Source organism: Amia ocellicauda, chromosome 22 (assembly GCF_036373705.1).
Source record: "Amia ocellicauda isolate fAmiCal2 chromosome 22, fAmiCal2.hap1, whole genome shotgun sequence".
Lineage (NCBI taxonomy): Eukaryota > Metazoa > Chordata > Actinopteri > Amiiformes > Amiidae > Amia > Amia ocellicauda.
In genome coordinates this window covers 15,679,893-15,701,484 of record NC_089871.1, presented here as the reverse complement: position 1 = coordinate 15,701,484, position 21,592 = coordinate 15,679,893, and the positions used below count along the sequence as shown (strand labels likewise).

General features: G+C 42.5%; 1 protein-coding gene across 1 annotated transcript in view; it reads left to right on the top strand.

The window, feature by feature from the left end:
* LOC136717809 (homer protein homolog 3) overlaps positions 1-21,592 on the top strand; it is a 31,391-nt gene that overhangs the window by 7,287 nt on the left and 2,512 nt on the right. Inside the window, exons 4-11 of the mRNA XM_066695337.1 lie at positions 1,375-1,531; positions 2,854-2,985; positions 3,427-3,534; positions 4,831-4,839; positions 8,881-9,017; positions 12,482-12,638; positions 18,586-18,696; positions 21,200-21,280. Coding sequence (XP_066551434.1) covers positions 1,375-1,531; positions 2,854-2,985; positions 3,427-3,534; positions 4,831-4,839; positions 8,881-9,017; positions 12,482-12,638; positions 18,586-18,696; positions 21,200-21,280 — 892 coding nt within the window. The remainder of the gene's footprint in view (positions 1-1,374; positions 1,532-2,853; positions 2,986-3,426; positions 3,535-4,830; positions 4,840-8,880; positions 9,018-12,481; positions 12,639-18,585; positions 18,697-21,199; positions 21,281-21,592) is intronic.

The window sequence follows — 21,592 nt, the reverse complement described above, 5'->3', positions numbered from 1 at the left end:
TATACATAAATAGATGAAAGGCATATTCCACTATACCGTCTACTAACATAACAAGATCAAATGCATCAACACATCATAAAAAAACTAATGGAAACTAATCTGCTCCAATTCCAGCACTGCAAAATGGTAGGAGCTGTGTTTCAGTGGGTAGGATTGGGCCTTCTTCTGTAGTTGTATACTGCTGCAATAGATATTTTAGAAAATCAATTTTACAAGCGGACACGCTCTAAGGAGAAGCATTTCTGTTGGGAATTACCTAAGAGAGACAACCTGAACCACTAATGGCAAACCTGATAAAATGTAGACACACAGTCTGCAAAGTATCAATTTGGAATAGTTTGCCTCTGAATCTTGATTTGCACTGGGAAAAAAATCACACACAAAACCAATTGCTTCCATTGTGTCATAAGGGTTCAATCTCTGTATGTGAGCAAATGCACAGAATGGCAGGAATCTGAGAGAAAAAGGGACAAAAATGAATGGGTTATTTTCAGAACTAATGAGACTGCGTTTGTGTTTATTCCTACAAAAGTTACCATGGCGCCACTGCATGCTGGTGAAATTCCCTGTACCCTTCAAGTTCCCCCATCTACCAATTAAAATGTGCAGCTTTTATACAGGTCTATGGCATCTCTACTAATCTAACAAACCAGTGTAGGGATTAAAGGCCTCCGGGGGCCGGAAACCATCTCACTGAATATACATCTGCAAAAAAGGCGCATCGAGAATATAATAAATAAGCAATAATTTGCAGTTTGTGCTTATTTAAACTGTTCCGTGGTCAAACAAGAACCTGCTGGTTATTACTTCAAAGTTATGTCCCAGTTTAGTCTTTAGTTTTTTGTTTGTATATTCAATTTGCCTTACTGCTCTGGGTGGGTCTTCTGTGTACTTTAGTTTGTTTGTACAGGTGATTTTCTAGCCTTACAATCATGAAGATAATGTATGGTGGGGAGTTCTGTTTTGTGTGTGCTCCAAGAGCTCAGTTTTCATGTAATGGTGTTTCTTTTGGAGCGCACAATCGTTTATAATCGTCGGGAGCGACTTGGGTCATGAGGATTTTGGAAAGTAAAGATTGGGGAATGCAAACTTGTTTCCCATAGTCGCTGACAAGCATGGTGGTTTTAGCTGATGAGGCACACTGAGCCCTTCTGAGCACTTCTGCTTTCCATTTGTGTGGAGGAAAAAGCTTGTGTATTTGATTATTTTAGCATAGAATTGTAGAGAATACTTGTTGGATATGCAACAAGTAAGAAGGCGAAAAATGATCTGAACTCCTCTTTATAACCTGATAGTCTGATAATGCTTTTTCTCTCTCTCTCTCTCTCTCTCTCTCTCTCTCCTCTTGCTCTGTCTCTCCCTCTCTCTCTCTAGGGAGCAGCCAATCTTTAGTTGCAGGGCTCATGTTTTCCAGATCGATCCGGCCACGAAAAGAAACTGGATCCCTGTCAGCAAGCATGCTGTCACAGTCTCATTTTTCTACGACGCAAACAGAAATGTCTACAGAATCATCAGTGTGGGAGGGACAAAGGTGAGAGTGTGTGTGTGACTGTGTATATAGGTGTCCATTATCCAAATTAATTAATGCAACCCCCCCCCCCCCCACCATCTACCTGTTCTGTTTGTCTGGGTGCAGGAAAAATATATACATGTTGGTGAAGCCAGTTAATTAATTACTTGAATCCTGAACCGTAGTTGTTTTCCCTTTCGGTTTGTGTGAATGCGCTCTCTCCCTGCCTAATTAAAAATGTCAGCCCTGAACAAACTTCTGCACTAATGACCTCTGTCTCTCATTACACGGACGAGGCTCTGGTGAAACAAGCTGACGGAAGATGTACCCAATGCCAGTCCTGCCCTCTGAGTGACGGGGTCTGTCCCTCAAGCAGCTTTTCCTTCGAATTCCCCATTGGTGCAATTTGTTCAGCTTAGTGCGTGTATTTTAGAATAAAACGGCAACCTCGACAAAAACAAATCATGTTTTCCATCCTATCCTGATGAGGCCTGGCAGTGGCCGCAGATTCTTTTCTTTCTGTTTTGGCTGCTGTTTTGGCGATCTTAACAAATTAATCCAGTTAACGACAAATAAGAATTAGAAGTACAGTACAGGTCCTTCAATCCACCCAGGAGATGAAGACTGTACATGCACTGCACCCCACTAGGAGAGGATATTTTAATTGAATATTCCCAACCCATACAAATCTTAACAATTCTTCCATAATTAGTTTCCCATTTTTCAATCCAAACTGCCATTAACGAATGAGCTGTGTGCTTTAATTTGAGCCGTCTCTGGGCTATCTGGGAGCTGGCGGAGCAGTTTGCGTGTGTCGGAGCAGACAGAAAAGCCGATTGCAAACAAAACAATAGCTGGTGTCTCTCGGCTTACCCAGATTTTAATCCCCTTTCCACCCCGAGTTCAACAGCCCTATTGTTCCAAATTGTGTTCAGTGTGGCGCTATTCCAGTTGTACTACATTGTCAAATAAATGTAACAAATTAAACTCTCCTGAGACCTCGTACATAATCGCTGGCTTAGAAAGCTCTTAAGCTATTGGTTGAAGAAAGGGTTAGTCTTGGCATTGTCTGAGATTTTAAGCGGTTGTAATATAGTGTGAAGGAGGAGGGGAGTCATGTCCTGAGTATTGGTCTCCCCAATCCCCATTTTTCCCACACAAGTTGTAATGCTAGGGCTTGCATAGCTGGGTTTTGAGGAGTTACTTGTGGTTAGTGTTCAGTGTTTTCCAACCACACTGTAGAGTTCAGTCGTTTATTAAAGGGTGCTTCTAACTTTCCTTTTTTAACTTTATATAACGGCAACCGTACACCATCTTAATGGGTCTTGTTTCTCACATTCCAGGCCATCATTAACAGCACCATTACGCCCAACATGGCTTTCACTAAGACGTCCCAGAAGTTTGGCCAGTGGGCGGACAGCCGGGCGAACACGGTGTATGGCCTGGGCTTCGCCTCAGAGCAGCAGCTGCACCAGGTGAATTGTGGGTAAATTTGCGGAAAAGCGGGTGAAGGTTTATAGGTTCACCCAACTTCGGCTGCCCACTCCACCTGGGCCTGACAATGATTGGCACTGGCTGCCCTCGTTGCTTTACTTTGCACTCTGCTTTTGTCTCTTACACAGAATGAGGATTAAATTATTAAGGCTGCATCTCTGTGGCCTTGAAGGACTGGAGTTTGTATTCTGCTACCATAGACGAAAAATTGATAGAAAATTCCCTTTTTTCATTTTTGTAAATTGTTATTGTATTACACAGTCACATACACTTTCTCATTGCTGCATAAGAATAAAAAAATATACCTCAATAATGGAATCGCGTTCACTTGGACAGACTTAATTTGAAGTAACAACACACTTTAAAATGGGGGTGGATACAATGAATTTAATTCAGATGTTGTCTGGGGTTTTTCTCTGCAGTTTTCAGAGCGCTTCAAGGAGGTGAGGGAGGCAGCCCGTCTGGCTCGTGAGAAATCACAGGACAAGTTTGAGCTGAGCAACCCTGGGCTCAATATCGCCGCCCCACAGGTCAGCGCACAAAACAACCCCCTTTTTTAATCCAGGTACCTGCACAGTCTACCGGCCATTGTGCCTTCATTTGAAACCAGCTACTCACCGTCCAAATTAAACTCTCCTGAGACCTCATACATAATCGCTCAATACAGATCAAATGTATTGAAGATAAATGACAAGTCTTACCGAATCGTGGTAAGACTTAACTCCTTAAATGTTTAATCCCAGGCACCCCTCTGTGTTGGGCATCCCTGGGGTCCCAGCTGAGATTTCAGCTATTAAACTGCCTTGACTCATTAATTTCTGGTATTCTTGTGGATGAGGTTGCAAAATGAGCAGGTCATTTGTCTCCCAGGAAAGGAAGGTGGAAAACTAGGCCACTGCTAAAATTATCCTGCCAGGTCCTGCCATCTCCCTGACACAATATTTCCTATGGTTTTGGTAAAAGAAAAAGATTTCTGGTCAGTTGATTTATTGAAGAATGAGCTTGTCAGTGTTTTCAGCTGCCTTAGATGAAACCGTTTATTTAGCTTAGATGTGACAGGTGGAAAGATGTTTCCAGAGAAAGATCCCTTTGTGCATCTTTTTTGCATGTCTCTCTCTCGCTCTCACTCCCTATTAATATATATTAGATAAAGCTGTGGTGATTATTTTAAGTTATTTTCACACACACACAGCTTTTGACAGATTCTTAACAGTGAATAAATGTATAAATCTGTCACTGTAGTAGTGTGTGTTTGTACAGCTAACATCTATTGTCTGCAGACTTAACATCCTTTCTAAAAGGAAGAAGCAAGCAGATTGATTGTGAATGGTATCGCAGACCGTACACTGCAGGTCAAACTAATATAGGAAAGCATTTACACGGACAATTTATTTTATTTTTCTTTGATGTCAAAGGATTTAGGCAGATGTAAGTGACTCCATCTCTCTCTCGCCGGGCTTTGGTGGTCTGGGCCGACTCTAATTGGGATCTGTTGTTTAATACCACACACGGTCTCTGCACAGGGTTCTTGCCGCATTACTTTTTGCGACAATGTATTCAGTTGCGCTGATTGGGTGGAAAGGGGTAAGTGAGTGCAGCCTGTGCCAACGAGAGCAACACAACTGGGGCTTAAAATGGGAGACATTGAGAGTATTCTTTAGAGAAATAAAAGCAACTGCCATCACTGTTTAAGTCGCAAATGGGGAGCAATGAAGATGAATTTGGAATTGGAGATGTATTAAAAAAGCATGTTTCAGTAGTAACTCTCTCTCTCTCTCTCTCTCTCTCTCTCTGTGTTGTCTGCTCTGGTCCAATGTCGCTCCCAGCTGTCTCAGGTGAGTGTCCCTGGTTTTGTGCTAATATGTATCCTTGTGGAGGCTTTTTAACCACCTGGTTGAAAGAATACCCCATACGTGCATTCACCTGCAGCTTATGCCAAAGCTAACGATATTGGACTTGTGCTGAAGAAGACAAATCTGTTTCACTAAAGCCATGCTCTATATAGCAGTGGAACGAACATGGAGTCTTAAGACACTGTGGGCCATGTTCATAAATCTTCTATCCCACTTACTTCACACCTGTTTGTCCTTGGGGGAAGGGGAGGTTTGGGACACACACAAGTGGGGAAGTGTCACGTACATTTTTCAGACTACAGCTGGAAATTTCAAATGCGTGTGTTATGAAAACAGCCCTGAAGATTTAATTTGTGATGCATTTTCTAACTTCACAGGGGTAATCTTGACAAGTTAAAAGAAGGGCACCAAAAAAAAAAAGGAAAAGTACAGCCCCCTCTCCCTCCTTCCCTCCCCTCTCCGATCCTCCTAGCCCATGCCATCTGGGTTCACTTGCTGCCTGTGATACATTCCTCTCTGACCCCCCCCCAGGTCAAAAGTCCTGGCAAGAGGAATCATGCTGCTTTCATTGAGACCTCAGCCCTCAATTAGCTGCGAGTTGTTAATTTTGTCGATGAACGTGACACGGAGACACTGTGACCCAGATCCACTTAAAACACACCAGATTGCAACCCCCCCCACCACCCCCGCCTTCTTCAAATCACCCCCTGGCAAACAGACTTCGCAACAACCCCGATCATGCCTTGGCACTTTCATTCCAACAGCTAACATCTCCTCCTTTCCTTCACCCCCAGCTGAGCCTCTCTCTCTCTTCCTCTAACAAAAACCCCAAGGCAGTGCACACGCTCTTCTATCTGAAAGGAACCAAATTCATCCACAGTGTGACAAGAGACCTACCCAGCAGCTTGTAGGTCCATATGGGACGTGCATATGGGCCCGGTTTTTGTGCAACAGTTTTTTTTTTCCTTTTGTATATTTTATCTGACCCTTGGTGCTAAAAACGTACAATGAGCAGCCAGCTTGCAGTGAAAAAAGAATACAAAATATAAAGTAAATGTAAAAAAAAAAAAAAAAACAGACAAGAATGGGTCCCAGTAAGTGAATAATATATAAATAAGTGAATAATGCAGGATGCAATACAGTACAAAGTTTTTGCATCAGGATGTTGCTCTACCTTCCTCTCAAAGCCTTCTGCATCGGCACTGGCTCTTAATTTAACTTTGATGGCAATTTTTGCTCAGTAATTTATGGAGCTTTTTTCCTGTGTTGTGGCAAAGATGATTCACTGTAAACCCACTGACAGAATGCCTAGCAAACTCCCAGTCCTTGCTATTTATTCATTCTCAGAATTGGCTAATTTCCCTTTAATGGCACTGTTTTATTTTCATCAGTTTAATGTCTGGTCCGGACTGGTTTTGCATACAACCAGAGGTATCCGCTGCGGATAATTAAAATCTAAAAGCCCATTGAAACAAATGTCTGGCCCTGATTCACAGAAATCTGCACTTTATCGGTGAAAGAGAGACTTAATTACACCCAGAGCAATGAACTCGGTTTCTGACAGTAAGTAGTTGGATGATAATGATGACGACAAGAGGTGACCATTATAATCCGATTTTGGAAATGGCCTTGTGGACTTAGTGTTCTCTTCTCTTTCTTTTCCTGCTGTTTGCCGTCTGTTGCTGCCCCCGTGGGACCTGTTCTCACAGATGTCTCAGGTGAGTGCCGTGTCGTGTTACTTTCTCACAGCCGGAGCATGTGACTCTCCCCTTTTAAACTAGATGGGTTGAGTGTGAACCAAAGGCACTCGAATCCCTGCCTCTCTGCACTCACTCGCCGTTTACAGGTGTCGTTAATTCAGAGGTGTCAAACTCAATTTCTCAGGCTGCAGTGTCTTCATGTTTTTGTGTTATACCCTCAAGCCCTTGGCTGAGTTAACTCTGACGAACCGATTCATGGAAAGAAATTGAACTGCTTTTGGGCCATATTCATGTATATTATATTTTTTTGCATCATGTTAACGGCTGCTTTTATTTCTAATGATGATGCAGACTTGCGTGGTTTTCTAAGAGTTAACAATCAAATTTTTATGTTTTTTCAAGTATAACTGGGTATTATGACCCCTTTAAATTAAGATATGCTTTGGAAATCCACAACTGAAAGGAAGTGGGCGTCTAAAGGGAAGGAAAGTGGTTGGAAAAAAAGCTCAGAGTGGATTAAAGCACAGTAGGTCTCAAGGGACTTTGGCCAACAGTGGTTCTGTGACTGACCTGAGAGAGAAAACGTGCTCGGCTAACTTCTGCACCCAGTGCCTTGCCCATGTGCTACACTTGGCTGTGTTTGTGTTTTATACTTGTATGTTATGAGCCAAAACAAAAAACAAAAATGCAATATGCTCTATTATTTATACATGATCTTGCCCATGTATAATTCAGTGTTCTCGACTCACTAACCTTTGGCTTTTGGGTCGGAGTACTCTCGTCGGCTCTGATTTCAGCACGGCCCTTTGCACAACTCGTGCTTTTTGCATGCAGAGCAATCCTCTTGAGCCCTCATGCTGTTTTTCTCGGCCGGCTCGGCGTTTCAATCCACTTTCCTCCCCTCACAGGACAGAAACAAGGGAAGGAGACTGAAGTAAAAGCAGACTAGAGGGAGTTTGAGGTGGATGAACAAAACAAATGTTTTTTTTTTTTTTCATGCAATCTATGCTTGTAAGACTAATGTTGTTTGTGGAAGATACATTCATTTAAGAAGTACTGGGTTGCTTTTTGATTGTATATTGTGGAAAATAGACTGAGGAACAAAGGGAACATCAAATTAAGTGAAGTAAGATGGGGAAAAAAATACACACACCAAAAAAACAGGTGATAGCAGCTTCCTCTGTAAGCGGCCAAGAAAGCCGAGTGCATTGGCAGGACTGTCGACCGCCCTTAAGTCCTCCTCCACCCGTAAATAGTAACTTGAGGTGGCAGCGGAAAGTTTTGTGCTCTCCGGTTCACTATTAACACATGCTTGCATCTGGCTTTTTTTTTTTTTTTTTTTTTTTTCACAAAACTGATGGTGAGGATATCGCAAACGCACAAAGACGTTTCTGCCACGACTATGACAAATTAAAGCAATGGATGAATTCTTGATCCATGGGACTCTGTGGATGTTGTACAAATCGCACAACCCCCCATGCAGAGCAATACAAGTGTTTAAAAGGCAGAAGGCTGGCATCTGAAACTGGGTGGTGTTTCATGTAAAAGCAAACAAACTTGTTTCAGTTCTGTTGGTCGGCGTGAGCCGACCAACTAGCCAGATTGGGCTCTGTGTACGATATCCAACATTCGGTCTCTGGAGTGTAGGAGGTGGGTTCGGGGGATCAAATGGCAGATCCTACTAGCCTGTGTGGGAGTGGATTTGCAGCTTAATGATATGACACAACCTGAGGGCTTATTGGTGCATAATGGCATTATGGATTATGGGGTAGGTAGTCAAAGTTTAATTGAAGTGTTTCTGTTAAGTATGCTGCCCCCCCTTTTTCAGATCTCATCCACAGAGCTTAATAAGTGTCTTCAATATCTCCACTTCACTGGGATTTCTGCCGCAGTTGGAATCCTCTTTTTGGCCATGATCTTGGGTGGAGGCCTCATGGGGCACATTGCCATCTCTAATTGGCGATGGAGTGTTCTCACAGAAACGCGGACACCCTTACAAATCTGTGGAGCTGTAACCACCTCTACCCTACCAACCCACCACAAGCCAATTACCTAGCGCACTGGGGGTTTGTAATTAAACCTCCACTGCGGTGGGAACCCATCACAGAACAGCCTTCGAATATCTAACCAAAGATGCATTCCCGATACCAGCGCCAAAATATCTACTACTGCAAAGTTCACTGCTGCTTCTTTCTCTTTCTCTTAGATGAAAATAAATTTAAGTTAGAAGGATCCTAGGAAATTGGTCAAAATGCTGAAAAAGTATAATCCAATAGCTATTGCGGCTTTTTTCCAGTTATGTGACAATCTCTCCCCCCTCCAGGACCTGTCTGAAGACCTGCAGTCTCCCCCCGTGATGTGTATCAACGGCCCCGGGGAGGACAAGCTTTACCGCAGCCAGAGTGCCGACATCGAGCTTTCTTCCGAGAAGGAACGCCTGAAGAAGATGCTCTCTGAAGGGTAATGGTGCTTCTTTTGGTCAATCCCTAACCCAAGCTCCTCATAGGAGCCCTTATACACAAAAGTGCTTCTTTTCTTGTTTTGCTCATAGCGAGTGAAGTTACATCATGTTTCAAAGCTTTGGGGGTGGGACGGGGACAGCAAACATATGGCTCTATTTTCCTTCCAGTTCCCAAAAATGTCTCTTACCAGATCTGTGCATTCAAACTATTTTACGGTTTCTGTCGGCTCTGACAATCGGACAGGCAGGAGCAAAATGTTTTTGTTAGCGTGTCGTTCGGTTGTTCTGCTTTTCTGTTTTAGTACGATCTCTTTGTCGTGCAAGCCAAATGCTGGGGGTTAAGTTTTGTGTGTGAGCGGTATAGTGGACTTACACAGACTTTGTTACACAGTGTCTCTGTTCATTCTCATGCTGCTTTGGCTTTCCTGTCGAGTCGCCTTGTATTTTACAGCCCGCCAGAACTCTCGGCACACTTGTCCCCTTTCATTTGTGTGCTGGGGCAGCCGCAATAATTTAATGAGCCAAATTACCAATACATTCCGGGAATTGTACGTTACGCGTACAATGAAATTTCGCTGACAGCTGTACGGCTTTTATTTTTTGTGTGTTTCTATTTCGTTTGATTTGCTCTTAATCTGATATATGAGCACACCGGCTTCACTGAATTGTCACATTGTGCTATGATGAGATTAGGCGTGCCTTTAACTGTAATCATTTTATTTTTTTGCTGTGCCAGAATAAAGAGAGAGAGAGGAAAGGGGGCAGTTAAAGCAGATGATTGCCAGTAATAAAGACTGCAAAGATGGATGCCCTGATTTTGGGCACGTACAGGAAGACTTGTTTTAGTTTTTAAGTTCCCCCCTCTGCAAAATCTTTCACTCTAGTGCTCCCTGCCATTTCCCAAACTGGATAAATCCTGGAACACAAATCTTCCCAGTTACACACCAAATGATGTTGAGCTATTTGCTGACATAGTGCGTGTGGTGTCGTGCTGCATTTATATTTTTTGATCTTCTGCAGTGACTTTTAGAATGATTGGTTGAAAGGTCTACTTTGGAGCAAAAATGCTAATCCTCTCCGAGATCCTGTGCTTTCATTACTTGTTGTCTGTATAGGTAAAACCAAGTACAATATTTGAATTTCCAAAGCATGTTGTGAGGAAGTTACATTTCTAATTGTTCCTCAAAGGTGTTCTTGGTAGGAGCATTGCCACATGCGAATAAGACAAAGCACTAATGTTATACAACCTTTCAAAACGGCCGTGCAAATTGCAATGAAAAGTTAAACAAGTCCGAACTCACATATATTGATGGCTATTAGATGCAGGGAAATTGTTGCTGGATTACACCTGTGTGTTTGTTCAGAATATTGCTCTAGAGAATTCTGCAGCCATTTCTTGCACTGTTAAATCATGAATGTAATCACTGCTTTGCATTAACTAGCAATCTGGTATTAAAACCACACACAAAACAAAGATGGTGGTGTTTTTTGGATGATGCGCTGATTTCTGATCCTTAATCGCCTCTCTGAGGTTGAATGAGAGGGAAAAATTGTCACATCAGTTCACAAATCAAAAACTAAAGTTGGACTTAACACATTATTTGTCCTAACCCAAGTTGGAGCAAGCATTTGCCAAGGTACTGCTTTTTGGCGTTCTTGTGTGTTTAGAATGTTCCGGAACTTAGTGATTATTATATAGATTGTTTTTTCCCACTTTTGCAAACTGACCTTATTCCTACCTCGCTCTGAGTCGCGATCTTGCAGTGTCATATTAAACTCTGCCCCCTCCCGCCCGCATCTGCCCCCCTGCCATTCATTCGTCCTCCTCTGTTGCATCTTTCCTCATTAGTCCTCCTACCTCCGTGGTGCGGTGAGTAGGATGCTGAACCCCAGATGAAGCCGGGAGACGCAATCTGTCTTTAAGTGCTGGCGGAATGAGTCACGGCAAGATTGAACGCTCCTGAGCTTTTTGTCCGTTTTCGGCGATTGCACACGAAGCCGGCTGCGAAGCTCCCCACATGCATTTTGTGAGACTTCTTTTACTTTAGGACCAGCCTTCACTTCTACTTTTTTTTTTTTTTTTGGTCCAACCACAAAAGGCTCATCTGTAATGTGGAGTGACAGTCTTTGTAGTCTAGTTGCCATGGTGAGTCAGTAAATTACTGTATCGCCCCACCACTTCAACTGGTACAGTCACTCAGTGTGCATAATTAAGGGAGGGATTGGAGGTGGTGGTGGTGGTGGTGTGGGGGGGGTGGGGGGGATTAGTTAGTTATGGGAACGGATGAAAGAAACGGCATTCATTAACAAAGCAGCGCCAAAAGTGGGGCTTTCTCTCTGCTTCGCCTTTGGACAGTCCCTGGGCATTTTCCCCGTTCACAATGGAGGTTGCCAGCCGCTTTGGAGGCAGGTAAGAGCCCCGCTTCCCCTCTGCTTTAGGTAGCAGATCGGTAAGTGCAGCTACTAGATTTATAAAGAATTGTATACAGCTCTAACGGAGGTTGATTTAAAAGGGGGGTTTGCTGTCTGAAACGCCAACTTTAGTCAGTGCGTTTACTCTGTTTTCAAAAATAGTCTGTGAAAACCACATTTCCTTTCTCAGGGTTGAGGTGTCTTTTGGCAGTGAGTAGATACTTACTGGGGTGCGCTCAGCTGGGCCGAAAAGGAGTGCATCTTGTTTGCTTCAAACTCAAAAAGTACTTTTGGATTTCCTGCTCTTGTTGAGGTCCTATGCGGAACTGTACAAGTCGACCGTCTGCTTTGATTCAGCCATCAATTATTTTACCCTCCTTTGCGGCCGGTTATCTTCTACTACAGTGTGCGACCTCTGGATCTCGGTCTTTGTTCGTTCTTTAGCCATCCTCAATATCTGATTGGAATAGCTTGCCATGTGTAAAGCGGGGACACTCTGTGCAGTGGAGGTGAAGCAAGTGTTTGAAAAATCTGGTCATATTTTGCCAAAGTTAACTGAAGTGCCATTTTGCAGATTCTTTTTTTTCCTCTCCTTTATCTTTCTCATTTATTAATGCTGACCTCTCACAAATCCAGTCCCAGGCTTTGTGTTGTTGTCTCGGAGTGATGGGAAATGAACTGATCTGTGAAATGCCACAGATTTATCGATAGATGGGTCAGTTGAACGTACTCCACCTGTTTAAAAATGTCACCGTTTTCATCTCCTGTCCCATTACCTTCTGATTGGGGTCAGTGTATCTGAAAGAAGAAACTAAAGCACACAAACTGTCATCCACCACCCCTCAAGAAGCGGTAATGCTACATTTGATATTGTTGTCGCCAAAATAAGATGAATTTTGGTGGTCTTTGTGGACGCCATTATTATCCATTTCTAGAATCTAGTTTTTCCTTGGTTGTCTAAGCGAGTGTGCTAGGCCCAGGCCCCTGTACGTGATACAAGTCTCGTCTTCCCAGCTCCCTACCCACACCTTCCTTTTGCTTTGCGTCGCAGGTCGATCTGCGAGATGAACTGGGAGGCGGAACTGTTCACCCTGCAGGATAGCAACACCAAACTGGTGGCGGCTCTTCATGAAGCCAACGCCAATGTGGAGCAGTGGAAGAAACAGCTGGCAGCCTACCAGGATGAGACAGAGAGACTGAGGGAGCAGGTAGGGGCCTTCCCAGCGCTGCGGCTGTCCGGCCTTTGTATATCACAGCCTTTCTCAATCCCTGCTCCTTGCCATCTTCTGTTGTTGTTGTTGTTGTTGTTGTTGTTGTTTATAGTTCCTTCCTGAAGCAATTACCCATCATCCCCCAGCTGACAAAAAAAACCATGGAAAAACTATTTAAAAAGTGCAGTGTTCTAGTGTAATGATGTTTCCAATTCAGTTCACCAACAAACTGCATTTATGTTGTGTTTTCTGCCCTGCTGTTCCCAAACTACCTTATTTGACCAAATGAAAAGGGACAGTTTTGACATGAGAACTAGTTTTCTACACCACCCCCCACCCCACCATATTCATACCCTCAAGGCCGCTGCTCTGTTGGTCCTAGTCTCAAGCAGCTGCTAGAGAATAAACAGGTGTTTACACCATGTCAATTTGGATCGAGGTTTCTCTCCAGCAACTGGGATGGCCGGTACACAGACGGCTGCTTGAAGGCCATAGCCCCTACACGCTCTTGCATAGAAACTCATCAGGATGGGAAATAATGACAGGAAAAATGTCCATGGCACTGCTTACACTATTAAAACAACACACACGGTCATGAATAAGTCTAAATACAGTGCCTATAGAAAGTCTTGAACTTTTTTTTACATTTTGTTGTCAGTGCCTTAAATTTAGGTTTGTCCACATATCTGCACACCAAACTCAACACTGTTAAGGGAAAATGTGTTTCTGCTGTGAAAAAGTATACATTAAAAATGCAAAACTGAAATATCATAATTGGATAATTCTTCACCGCCCTGAGTTAATAGTTGGTAGAAGCAATTATAGCTGTGAATCTGTTGGGATATGTCCATATATATATATCTTGCAGATTTGGCAATATTTGACCATTCTTCTTTACAAAACTTGTCAGTCTCTGTCAAGTTCCTTAGGGAGCGTTGAGTTGATAGACGGCAATCTTCAAGTCATGCCACATGTTTTCAGTTGGATTTAGGTGTGGGTTCTGACTGTCACTCCAGGACATTTACCTTTGTTCCTTAGCCACTGCAGTGTAGTTTTGGATGTGTGCTTTGGGTCATTCTGAAAGGTGAACATTCATCTCCTTTTCAGCTTTCTTGCAGAGGCAGCAGGTTTTGCTCAAATCACTTTTCTGTACTTTGCTCCATTCATTTCCCTTCTGTCCTTACCTTAAGTGCCCCAGTTCCTGGCAATGAGAAACATCCCCATAAAACATGATGCTGCACCACCATGCTTCACAGATAAGGTGATGCACTGTGTTGGGATTGTGCCAAACATGCTTTGCATTAAAGTTCCATTTCAGACCACAAAACATTTTGCCACATGGCTACAGAATCTCCAGAGATGTTTTTTTTGCATACTTCAAATGGGATTCAAGGTGGGCTTTCTTGAGTAATGGCTACTTACTTGCCATGCGGAGTGCTTTGGATATTGTCACATGCACTCTTATCAGTCTTGGCCATGAAAGCCTGTAACTCTTGCAAAGTTGCCGTTGGCCTATTGGTAGTCTCTCTGATCAGCTTCCTTCTTGCTCTGTCATCCAGTTTGGAGGGACGGCCTGATCTAGGTGTGGTCTTGGTGTTCCCATATACCTTCCACTTATTAACAGTTATTTTGACTGTGCTACAAGGGATATTCAAGGCCTTTTAATTAATTTTTTTTTATACCCATCCCCTGATCTGAGCCTTTCAACAACGTTGTTCCGGAGTTCTTGTGAAAGCTCCTTGGTGCTCATGGTTGAGTCTTTGCATTGAAATCCACGACCCAGCAGATGGAACATACAGGAACTGCTGAATTTACCCTGAAATCATGTGAATCACTACAAATTAACACAGTTGGAGTCCCCTTAACTGTATATTATTGTGATGTATTATTGTGAAGGCAATTGGTTACACTTGAGCTAATTTAGGATTGCAGTTACAATGGGGGTGGACATTTATCCAACCAAGCTTTTACAGTTTTTATTTTTATACAAATTTCTTCAAATGTCTAGAATATTTTTTTTCACTTGGAAGTTGAGGTGTTGGATGTTGAGAAAATAAAATAAAAGTTTAATGCATTTTAATTACATAAGGCAAGAAAATTTGTACATTTTGAAATGGGGTGTAGACTTTCTATAGGCACTGGATTTGAAAAACATGTTTTTTGCTCTTAAAATCCTTCTGACACCTTCGACCTTTGGGTTGTGTTCTTGTTTGAACCATAATGTGACACTAAATGTTGTGCGAATAAGAATTTAAAATTGAATCTTCTGTCCTACCACAAAACAAAATGCTGTTCTTGACGTATATCTACACACACAAACACAGCCTTCTTTCCCTTTAACTGAACTTTTTCCAGCTCTGTGTTGCGCCTTGTTTTTTGTTTTTTTTTCTGTCTAGTTTGTGCTTCCCCCTCCCCAAGGGGCTCCCCAGCACGGTTTCTTGGCAGATGACAAAGGAACATACACTCTCCCAACATAAACTGGCATTGACCTTTGCAGGTCCTGAAAAGAAAAGAGGACTATTCCATTTTCTGTGCTTGGGGGTGGGGCGTTCAGTGTTGGAAATCCTGCAAGTACATTTCTGGTACATTACTGACCAAAACATGAGGGTTCTACACAACGCAAGCTTATCTTGGGAGAATACTAGCTGCAATCCTTGTAAAGAGCAATGGGAGAATGCATTTTGGTTTAGCTGAATGAGTGCAAACCTTGACACCCAATCTCCTGCAATCCTTTTGTAATTATCTGGAATCCTAATCCACATTTGTTTTTAATTCTAGAGTACAGCAGCAAATTCCCACTGACCTCTTTTATCATGAACCTCAAAGAACGTCTTTGGGGTTTCCTTTGTCCCTTTCTGATAGTTGTTGAAATGGGAAGACCTGTTATCCCTGTATGCTTCTTTTCTTATAAGGAGGAAGACCTGAATGTATTTTGTTCCTTAGTGGGTCGGGGGAGATAGAACAGAAAAGAAAGATGAAGGGTGAAAAAAGGGATACAGCAGCCATTTCTCGCGGGTTTGGCTCCCTCACAATTGATGCGACCAGGTGGCTGGAAATAGTGCAGGCCTCCTGGGGAGCGAGGGTTTATGGGACAGCGGTATCCTACTTCCAATGGCCTAGTTAGGGAGGAATGAAAAATCACCGGAGGGAGCTGGCAGCTTTTCGTTTGCAGGCGGTTAAAAATAATCCTGTTTCTCTGAAGGCTTCTGAAGTGAGAGAACCTATCCGAGGGGGCTCTTTCTTTTTTTTTGGGGTTGGGGGTTACTCTGACTTTGCAGCATTGGTCTTCAGACCTCTCTCATCATGGCAGCTCTCTCGTGTGCGGTAGGAGATTGTGACCTGGGCTGCTGGGAAAGTGAGCGGCATGCTAAAATATGGTCAAAAAACAACGAATGCAAACACAGGCTGAAGTTTCTTCCGACAAGAAGGCATGCCCTTCTGCAGTTTCAAAATGCATATGATATATAGGGTAGGGATTGGTGATGCTTAAAGAAGTATATAATCAGAATTTCAATGCTAAAGTCAAATGCAAAATTGTAATTAATAACGTAATCGCAAGCAACACAATTCTACCAAAGCCGTTATTCCTGGTGCAGAAGTTAAAGGGTTATATGAATACGCACTGTTCCCTAAGTGATATTGGTCTCTTGGCTCCTCTATTTCTGGACACATTTCTGAGCTGACCTGTTTAGAAGCTCTACAATGTGTGTGGGGCGGGTGTAGCTGCAAACAGAGGACAAGAACTTAGCAGAGATAGGGGGGTGTTGATTTCACTGCGCCCTGTGTTCCTGAGCAAAGCATTTTTGACAAAATATCGAGGTTCTCTTTTCTGCGATGATTCTAATCTCATGGGAGAGGAAGGAACTGAAAAGGATTCACAGAGATCTGAGAGAAGGACAGTGGTTTGATTATTGCCTTCTGTGTGCAGTATTGTGTGGTACCTTGTCAATTGGCTTCTGGGCCCCGTTGGCACATCTTGCAGTGATGGGGAAGAGAGAAATCAGCCTTGTTCCTCATGGGTAGCAGACAAGTGTAGGTCTGATCCAGTCCAGGGAGAATCTTCTGAGCCCTGTAGTTACTTATCCAGAATAAGGATTTGCTCAACTCTAAAGCATTTTGAACTTTCGATACCGGAAACCCATCCATGGGAAATAAATAGTTCTAGATTTGATGGCTCTGACTATAAACAGTAGACAAAAAGCGGTCTCATGATTTTCTGAACCTGGATTTCTATGTAATAGTACTATATAAGTAACTAACTTTTCTTAATTCAGTTTAGTGTAAGTCGGCCATTAATTGATCCTTGCTCCTCTGTCCCAGCTAAGAGATGTTGTTTAGTGAGATGCTTTGAATCTCAGTGAATTCAATTAGCGTCTGCTGTGAGAAAACAGCATGCCATATGTTCTCAATGTGAACACTGCTTTTATTTTTGTACCTTTGGCTTCAGTAACTGGATTTCCAGGATTTATTTTAGTTTGTTTTTCTCTATTCCACCAGAACATTTTTCGGTTTCAGGGGGCTTTAGAGGGGCTTTAATGAACCATATCAATATCTGAATATTGTTGGAGCCTGGATGAGGCCTAGTACTGTTTTATCAGTCCTGCTTCGTGACATGGCGCTGTCTCGGGAATAGCGCCTCGTCTTTCTGGGTTGCAGACCATTAAAAACCCACTAACGGTGGAGGGAGGTTGCTGTGGAGGTGCAGTCATGTTTTGTTCCTTTGGGCTGAGCACAGCTGGATGCGTGGCCTGCTCTGCGGTGATATGCTGAGGGGAGAGCTGAGAGGATCGAGGGCTGAGAGACTACAGGCTGTGTAGGGATTGCTAATGGAAGGTGAAAGAAAATGAGGACAGGAGGGGCGGGGTAATGAGGGAGCTATTATCAGCTATTGCTTTCAAGAGCCATTCTTCCTTCCTCTCTGATTATTGCACTTGAATCGCACCACGGCGGTAGCTGAGGCTGAAACAGACACCCGGGAAGTGTGCAGACACGGAAGAGTTGTTTTTAAAGAAAGGGCAAAACATACAATGCTAGTGTGGCGCTGGAAACCGTTAAGGCCCGGCACCTCTGGCTGATGGCTGGGCATTAGTGTGAACTGAAAACTTTTGAGCATTTCTGTTAATGGTTAATGGAGTAATAGTAATGTAATTCCAAAAAATGGAAAATCACAAATAAGGAAAATGTTTTTAATTGAAGTTCTGATTAGGGATACATGTGAAGGTAAGGGATGTTGTAATGGTTTGATTTCAGTAGTTTGGAGAGCATTATTTTGAGCAATTAAGCAAATTTCTGTGTCATAATGAAATTTAGAGATCAAATTAGGCTTACATTTGGGTTCGACCCAGAGTAAGCGTCCTCTGTAAGCTGTAGGTTTTGGATACAGTTAGGGTTGCTGTTGTACTGCCTTAATTGGGTGTAGATTTGAGCTGAAATTTGGGGGTTGGATAAGAATTGAGGTTCAGGCTGTTGTTCAGGCCTGAAATGGGGTAGGTTTGATGTATTAAATTATTCATAGCGTCAGGTCTGTCTTTTCAGCACTGCAGTGTCATTCAGTGTTCATTTCTCCTCGGGAACTTACATGTGTTATTTTTTATTCATTCTTTCAAACAATAACATACAATGTAGTGCATCAAGCAAGGGTTTGCGATACATTAGCCACACATTTCGGTAAACCACATGACGTTGTGTACAGTAGCTTACTAAGACCCTCATTGAGTTCCCACAGAGGCATAACGAGAGACATACAGGTGGCTGCATTAGGGGAGATTTTAGACCGGGTAGAGACACGCCAGTCTCGGTGGCCAAGTTTTTTTCTTTATTTTCCTTCTATTTTTTGTTTGCTTGCTTGTTAATTTTAGTTGACACCCAACAGTGTAGCATTCTGGTTGGTGGCAGTATTGTCCTGCTATCCCCAGGGAAGCTGATGTGATGCCCTCTCGTCCAGGTGGCAGAACTGGAAGATCAGGGCGGCCGACACGTGGGCACAGACATTGGCAAAGATGAGCTGTCGCAGTCTCTGGAGGAGCTGGAGTCCCTGCTCAAAGCCAAAGACGAGGTGAGGCAGAGTATGCTGAGGGGGCACTCGACAATGGGGAGTTTTCTTGCAAGCGCCCTGCTTTAGTTGCAAGGTCTAGGGAGGGGGCGCTGTATCATCGTGTAGTAGTTTACCTTCTGTAGTACAGGAGTAATGCATTCAAATGGCATAGCAGCCCTTGAATAGTAAAGTTTCAAATGACCTACTTAACACTCTGTATTTTGAAGCACACTGGTCTGACTTTTTTTTCTGTTCTTTTTTTGTCCTTTGTTATAAAATTTCCATCCCGATCTGTTCTTTTGTTCACGGACAGGTAGAACAGGGTCCAGAACAAATTTTTCCAGTGTTTACAGCAGTGCGTGGTAACCTGAATACACAGTCATAAAATTGGTTTATCTAATATTTAATTTTCTAATGTATCTACATCAGATTTATAGCAAAATTTAGATTTAAAACGACAAAATTCAAATCCTCTACTAGACACTTTTTTTTTTAATATCATTAATGCGTACACTGCAATATAGAATATAATTGTACAGCTCTTTGAGAAATGTTCCCTTCGTTTTTTGAATGGGTCTCTAAAAAAAAAAAAAAACCTCTCCTACTAATTCTGTGAAGCAAATGAGATCAAGAGATTTTTCCACACACACAATTTTGAATGATGTTCGAGTCAACGGTGAGTTTTATTTCATTAATTTCCAGGTGAACCTCAGTCAACAAGCCTGTTCTACTGTATTGTCTGTTTTCCATCAGTTCTTATTTTACAACTGGTTTGATTTTATCTTTTTTAAATTAGTTAGTTGGGAGTTGACTGAGGTAAGAGGGCTAATTTGCTCTCGAATCAGCAGTGAAGTGGTGTGTGGCTGTGTGAATTCTGGGTCTGATTAATCTGGTGTTTATCAGTAATTTGCAACTGCCAGCTGGTACCGTTGAGACTCTCGGTTGTAAGAAACCAATTCTCCATGGAGAAATAATTTAATTTAATGTTTTTGTGAAACACATATAAGATGGTGTAGTTGTATGATCTATTGTACAGGCTACTGTAACCCTGTGCTGGCCATTTCTTGTCTTTTTTCACCCTTATTTGATATTTAAGTTCCACCGGCAGATATGTAGAAATAAATGAATGCCATAAGCTTAATCCGAGCTAGAACCTGTGTCTTGTAAAACTGGCGCCGTTTCAATTTGCTCTTCAATGGGAACGCTGCTGGTTTTCTCCACTAAAATATGTGGATTTAATAAGGGCAGCTCCTGTTGAGTTCACAGAAACGTGAATATTCCCCCCCACCCCCCCCCCACCAGATGAATTTGCATAGGAAGACACAATGGATTTTGTACTTAATTTGCTTGGCAACAATCCATTGTTATGTTTGAGAGAAGTTTAACGGTGTCTCACATTTGGGGGGAAAACAAATAAGTAAATGGCATAGTCTCTGCCTGTAATTAAACTTGCTGTGTAGTGCCCGTTTGTTTATTTTTTATTTTTTGTATGGAAGTGATGTATTCCCAGTCAAGGTAATACATTAATTGCATCATTTTGAGTCACTGAAATAACCTCCGATTCCTCCTGACCGGACCACTTCAGTGATTCAGCCTTCGTCTCTTCATCGACAGTGTTGGAGTGGAGTCCTCGGCGCTGTGTGGGTTTTAAACAATGAGCGCCGTGAAGGGAAGGTGTGGGTGACTCACTCGAACGCAGGAGAAACATGCAGGTGCTCTGTTTCCGCTGCCCACACTGTTATAGTGGCCTGGAAAGAGCCAGGCAAGGCCGGTCTAGTCTGAAGTGCGGTGTATGGACTGTGCAGGCTGACAGGAAGTCCAACGCACTTCAGAAAAGGACCCTATAGTGCAGTTCGATCGCCCACCCTGAGTGTTTGTACAAAGTAAACGTCCTGATGAGATCTGTGTAATGTACTGCAGATTGATTATAATTGTTGTTTTTTTCAGACCATTACATTATCCATTCCTTTGCATTTACACACAATTCTATTAAAGAACATGAAAATATCAGAAGGAGACGTGAGATCTGGGGGGACCAATATGCCTGCGTGAAACAATTATTCTCTTCAACCCATAATTAGTTTCCAATGGGGCATAGGGGGCAGTTCTTGTTTATTTTCCTGTGTCAAAGCAGAATTAGTAATTTTATTAAAAGCAGGGTTTTGTGGTTGATTTGGACTGAGACATAAATCCATGATGTGAGAGAATATAATTTCCTTTCTGGACCAGGCAAATGGGTTTCTTTAATTTCCTGCATTTGCTCCTCAGTTTTCATTTTCTTCTCTCCTTCCCTCTAGAAAACATTCTCCCTGCCAGAAAACAGTCCAAACAATCAATTGATCATTATCATTAGTATTTATTAGCAGACGCCATTACCCAATTTACACAAGGCATTTTATAGCATTACAAAAATTCAGTAAAAAGGAATCAATACGCAATAAAATTCAAAGCATGCAGCGATTAATGCCCAAGCCACACTGAACCACAGCGATGTCAGTATACTGTGTCTTGATCTGTGTTTCAGGAAATCCAGATGTTGCAGAGCAAGAAGTCCGACTATCATGAGCTGGAGCAAGAGCGAGAAGAGGCCATTCATAGACTGCAGGTCTGAGCTTCCATCTCGAATTGTTACTACCGTAAATCCACAAAGCACACCGATCTGCAATCTGTTTCAAAGCATCTACGTGAACCTATTTTTAAACATTTTAAAATCTAACATGCACCCGTCATTTCAGAGGTTTTTCCAAACATCCTTTTCCTGAAAGTACCACAGACCCTGTGACCTGCCGTAATAATGTATCAGCGGTTTTAGAATATATTTTTTCAGATTTAATTAATCTTCAGTAATAATATGAAATAATAATAATTGAGGATGTATGTTTTGCTGAAGCATGGTATAATTCAAATAATTGTGTAG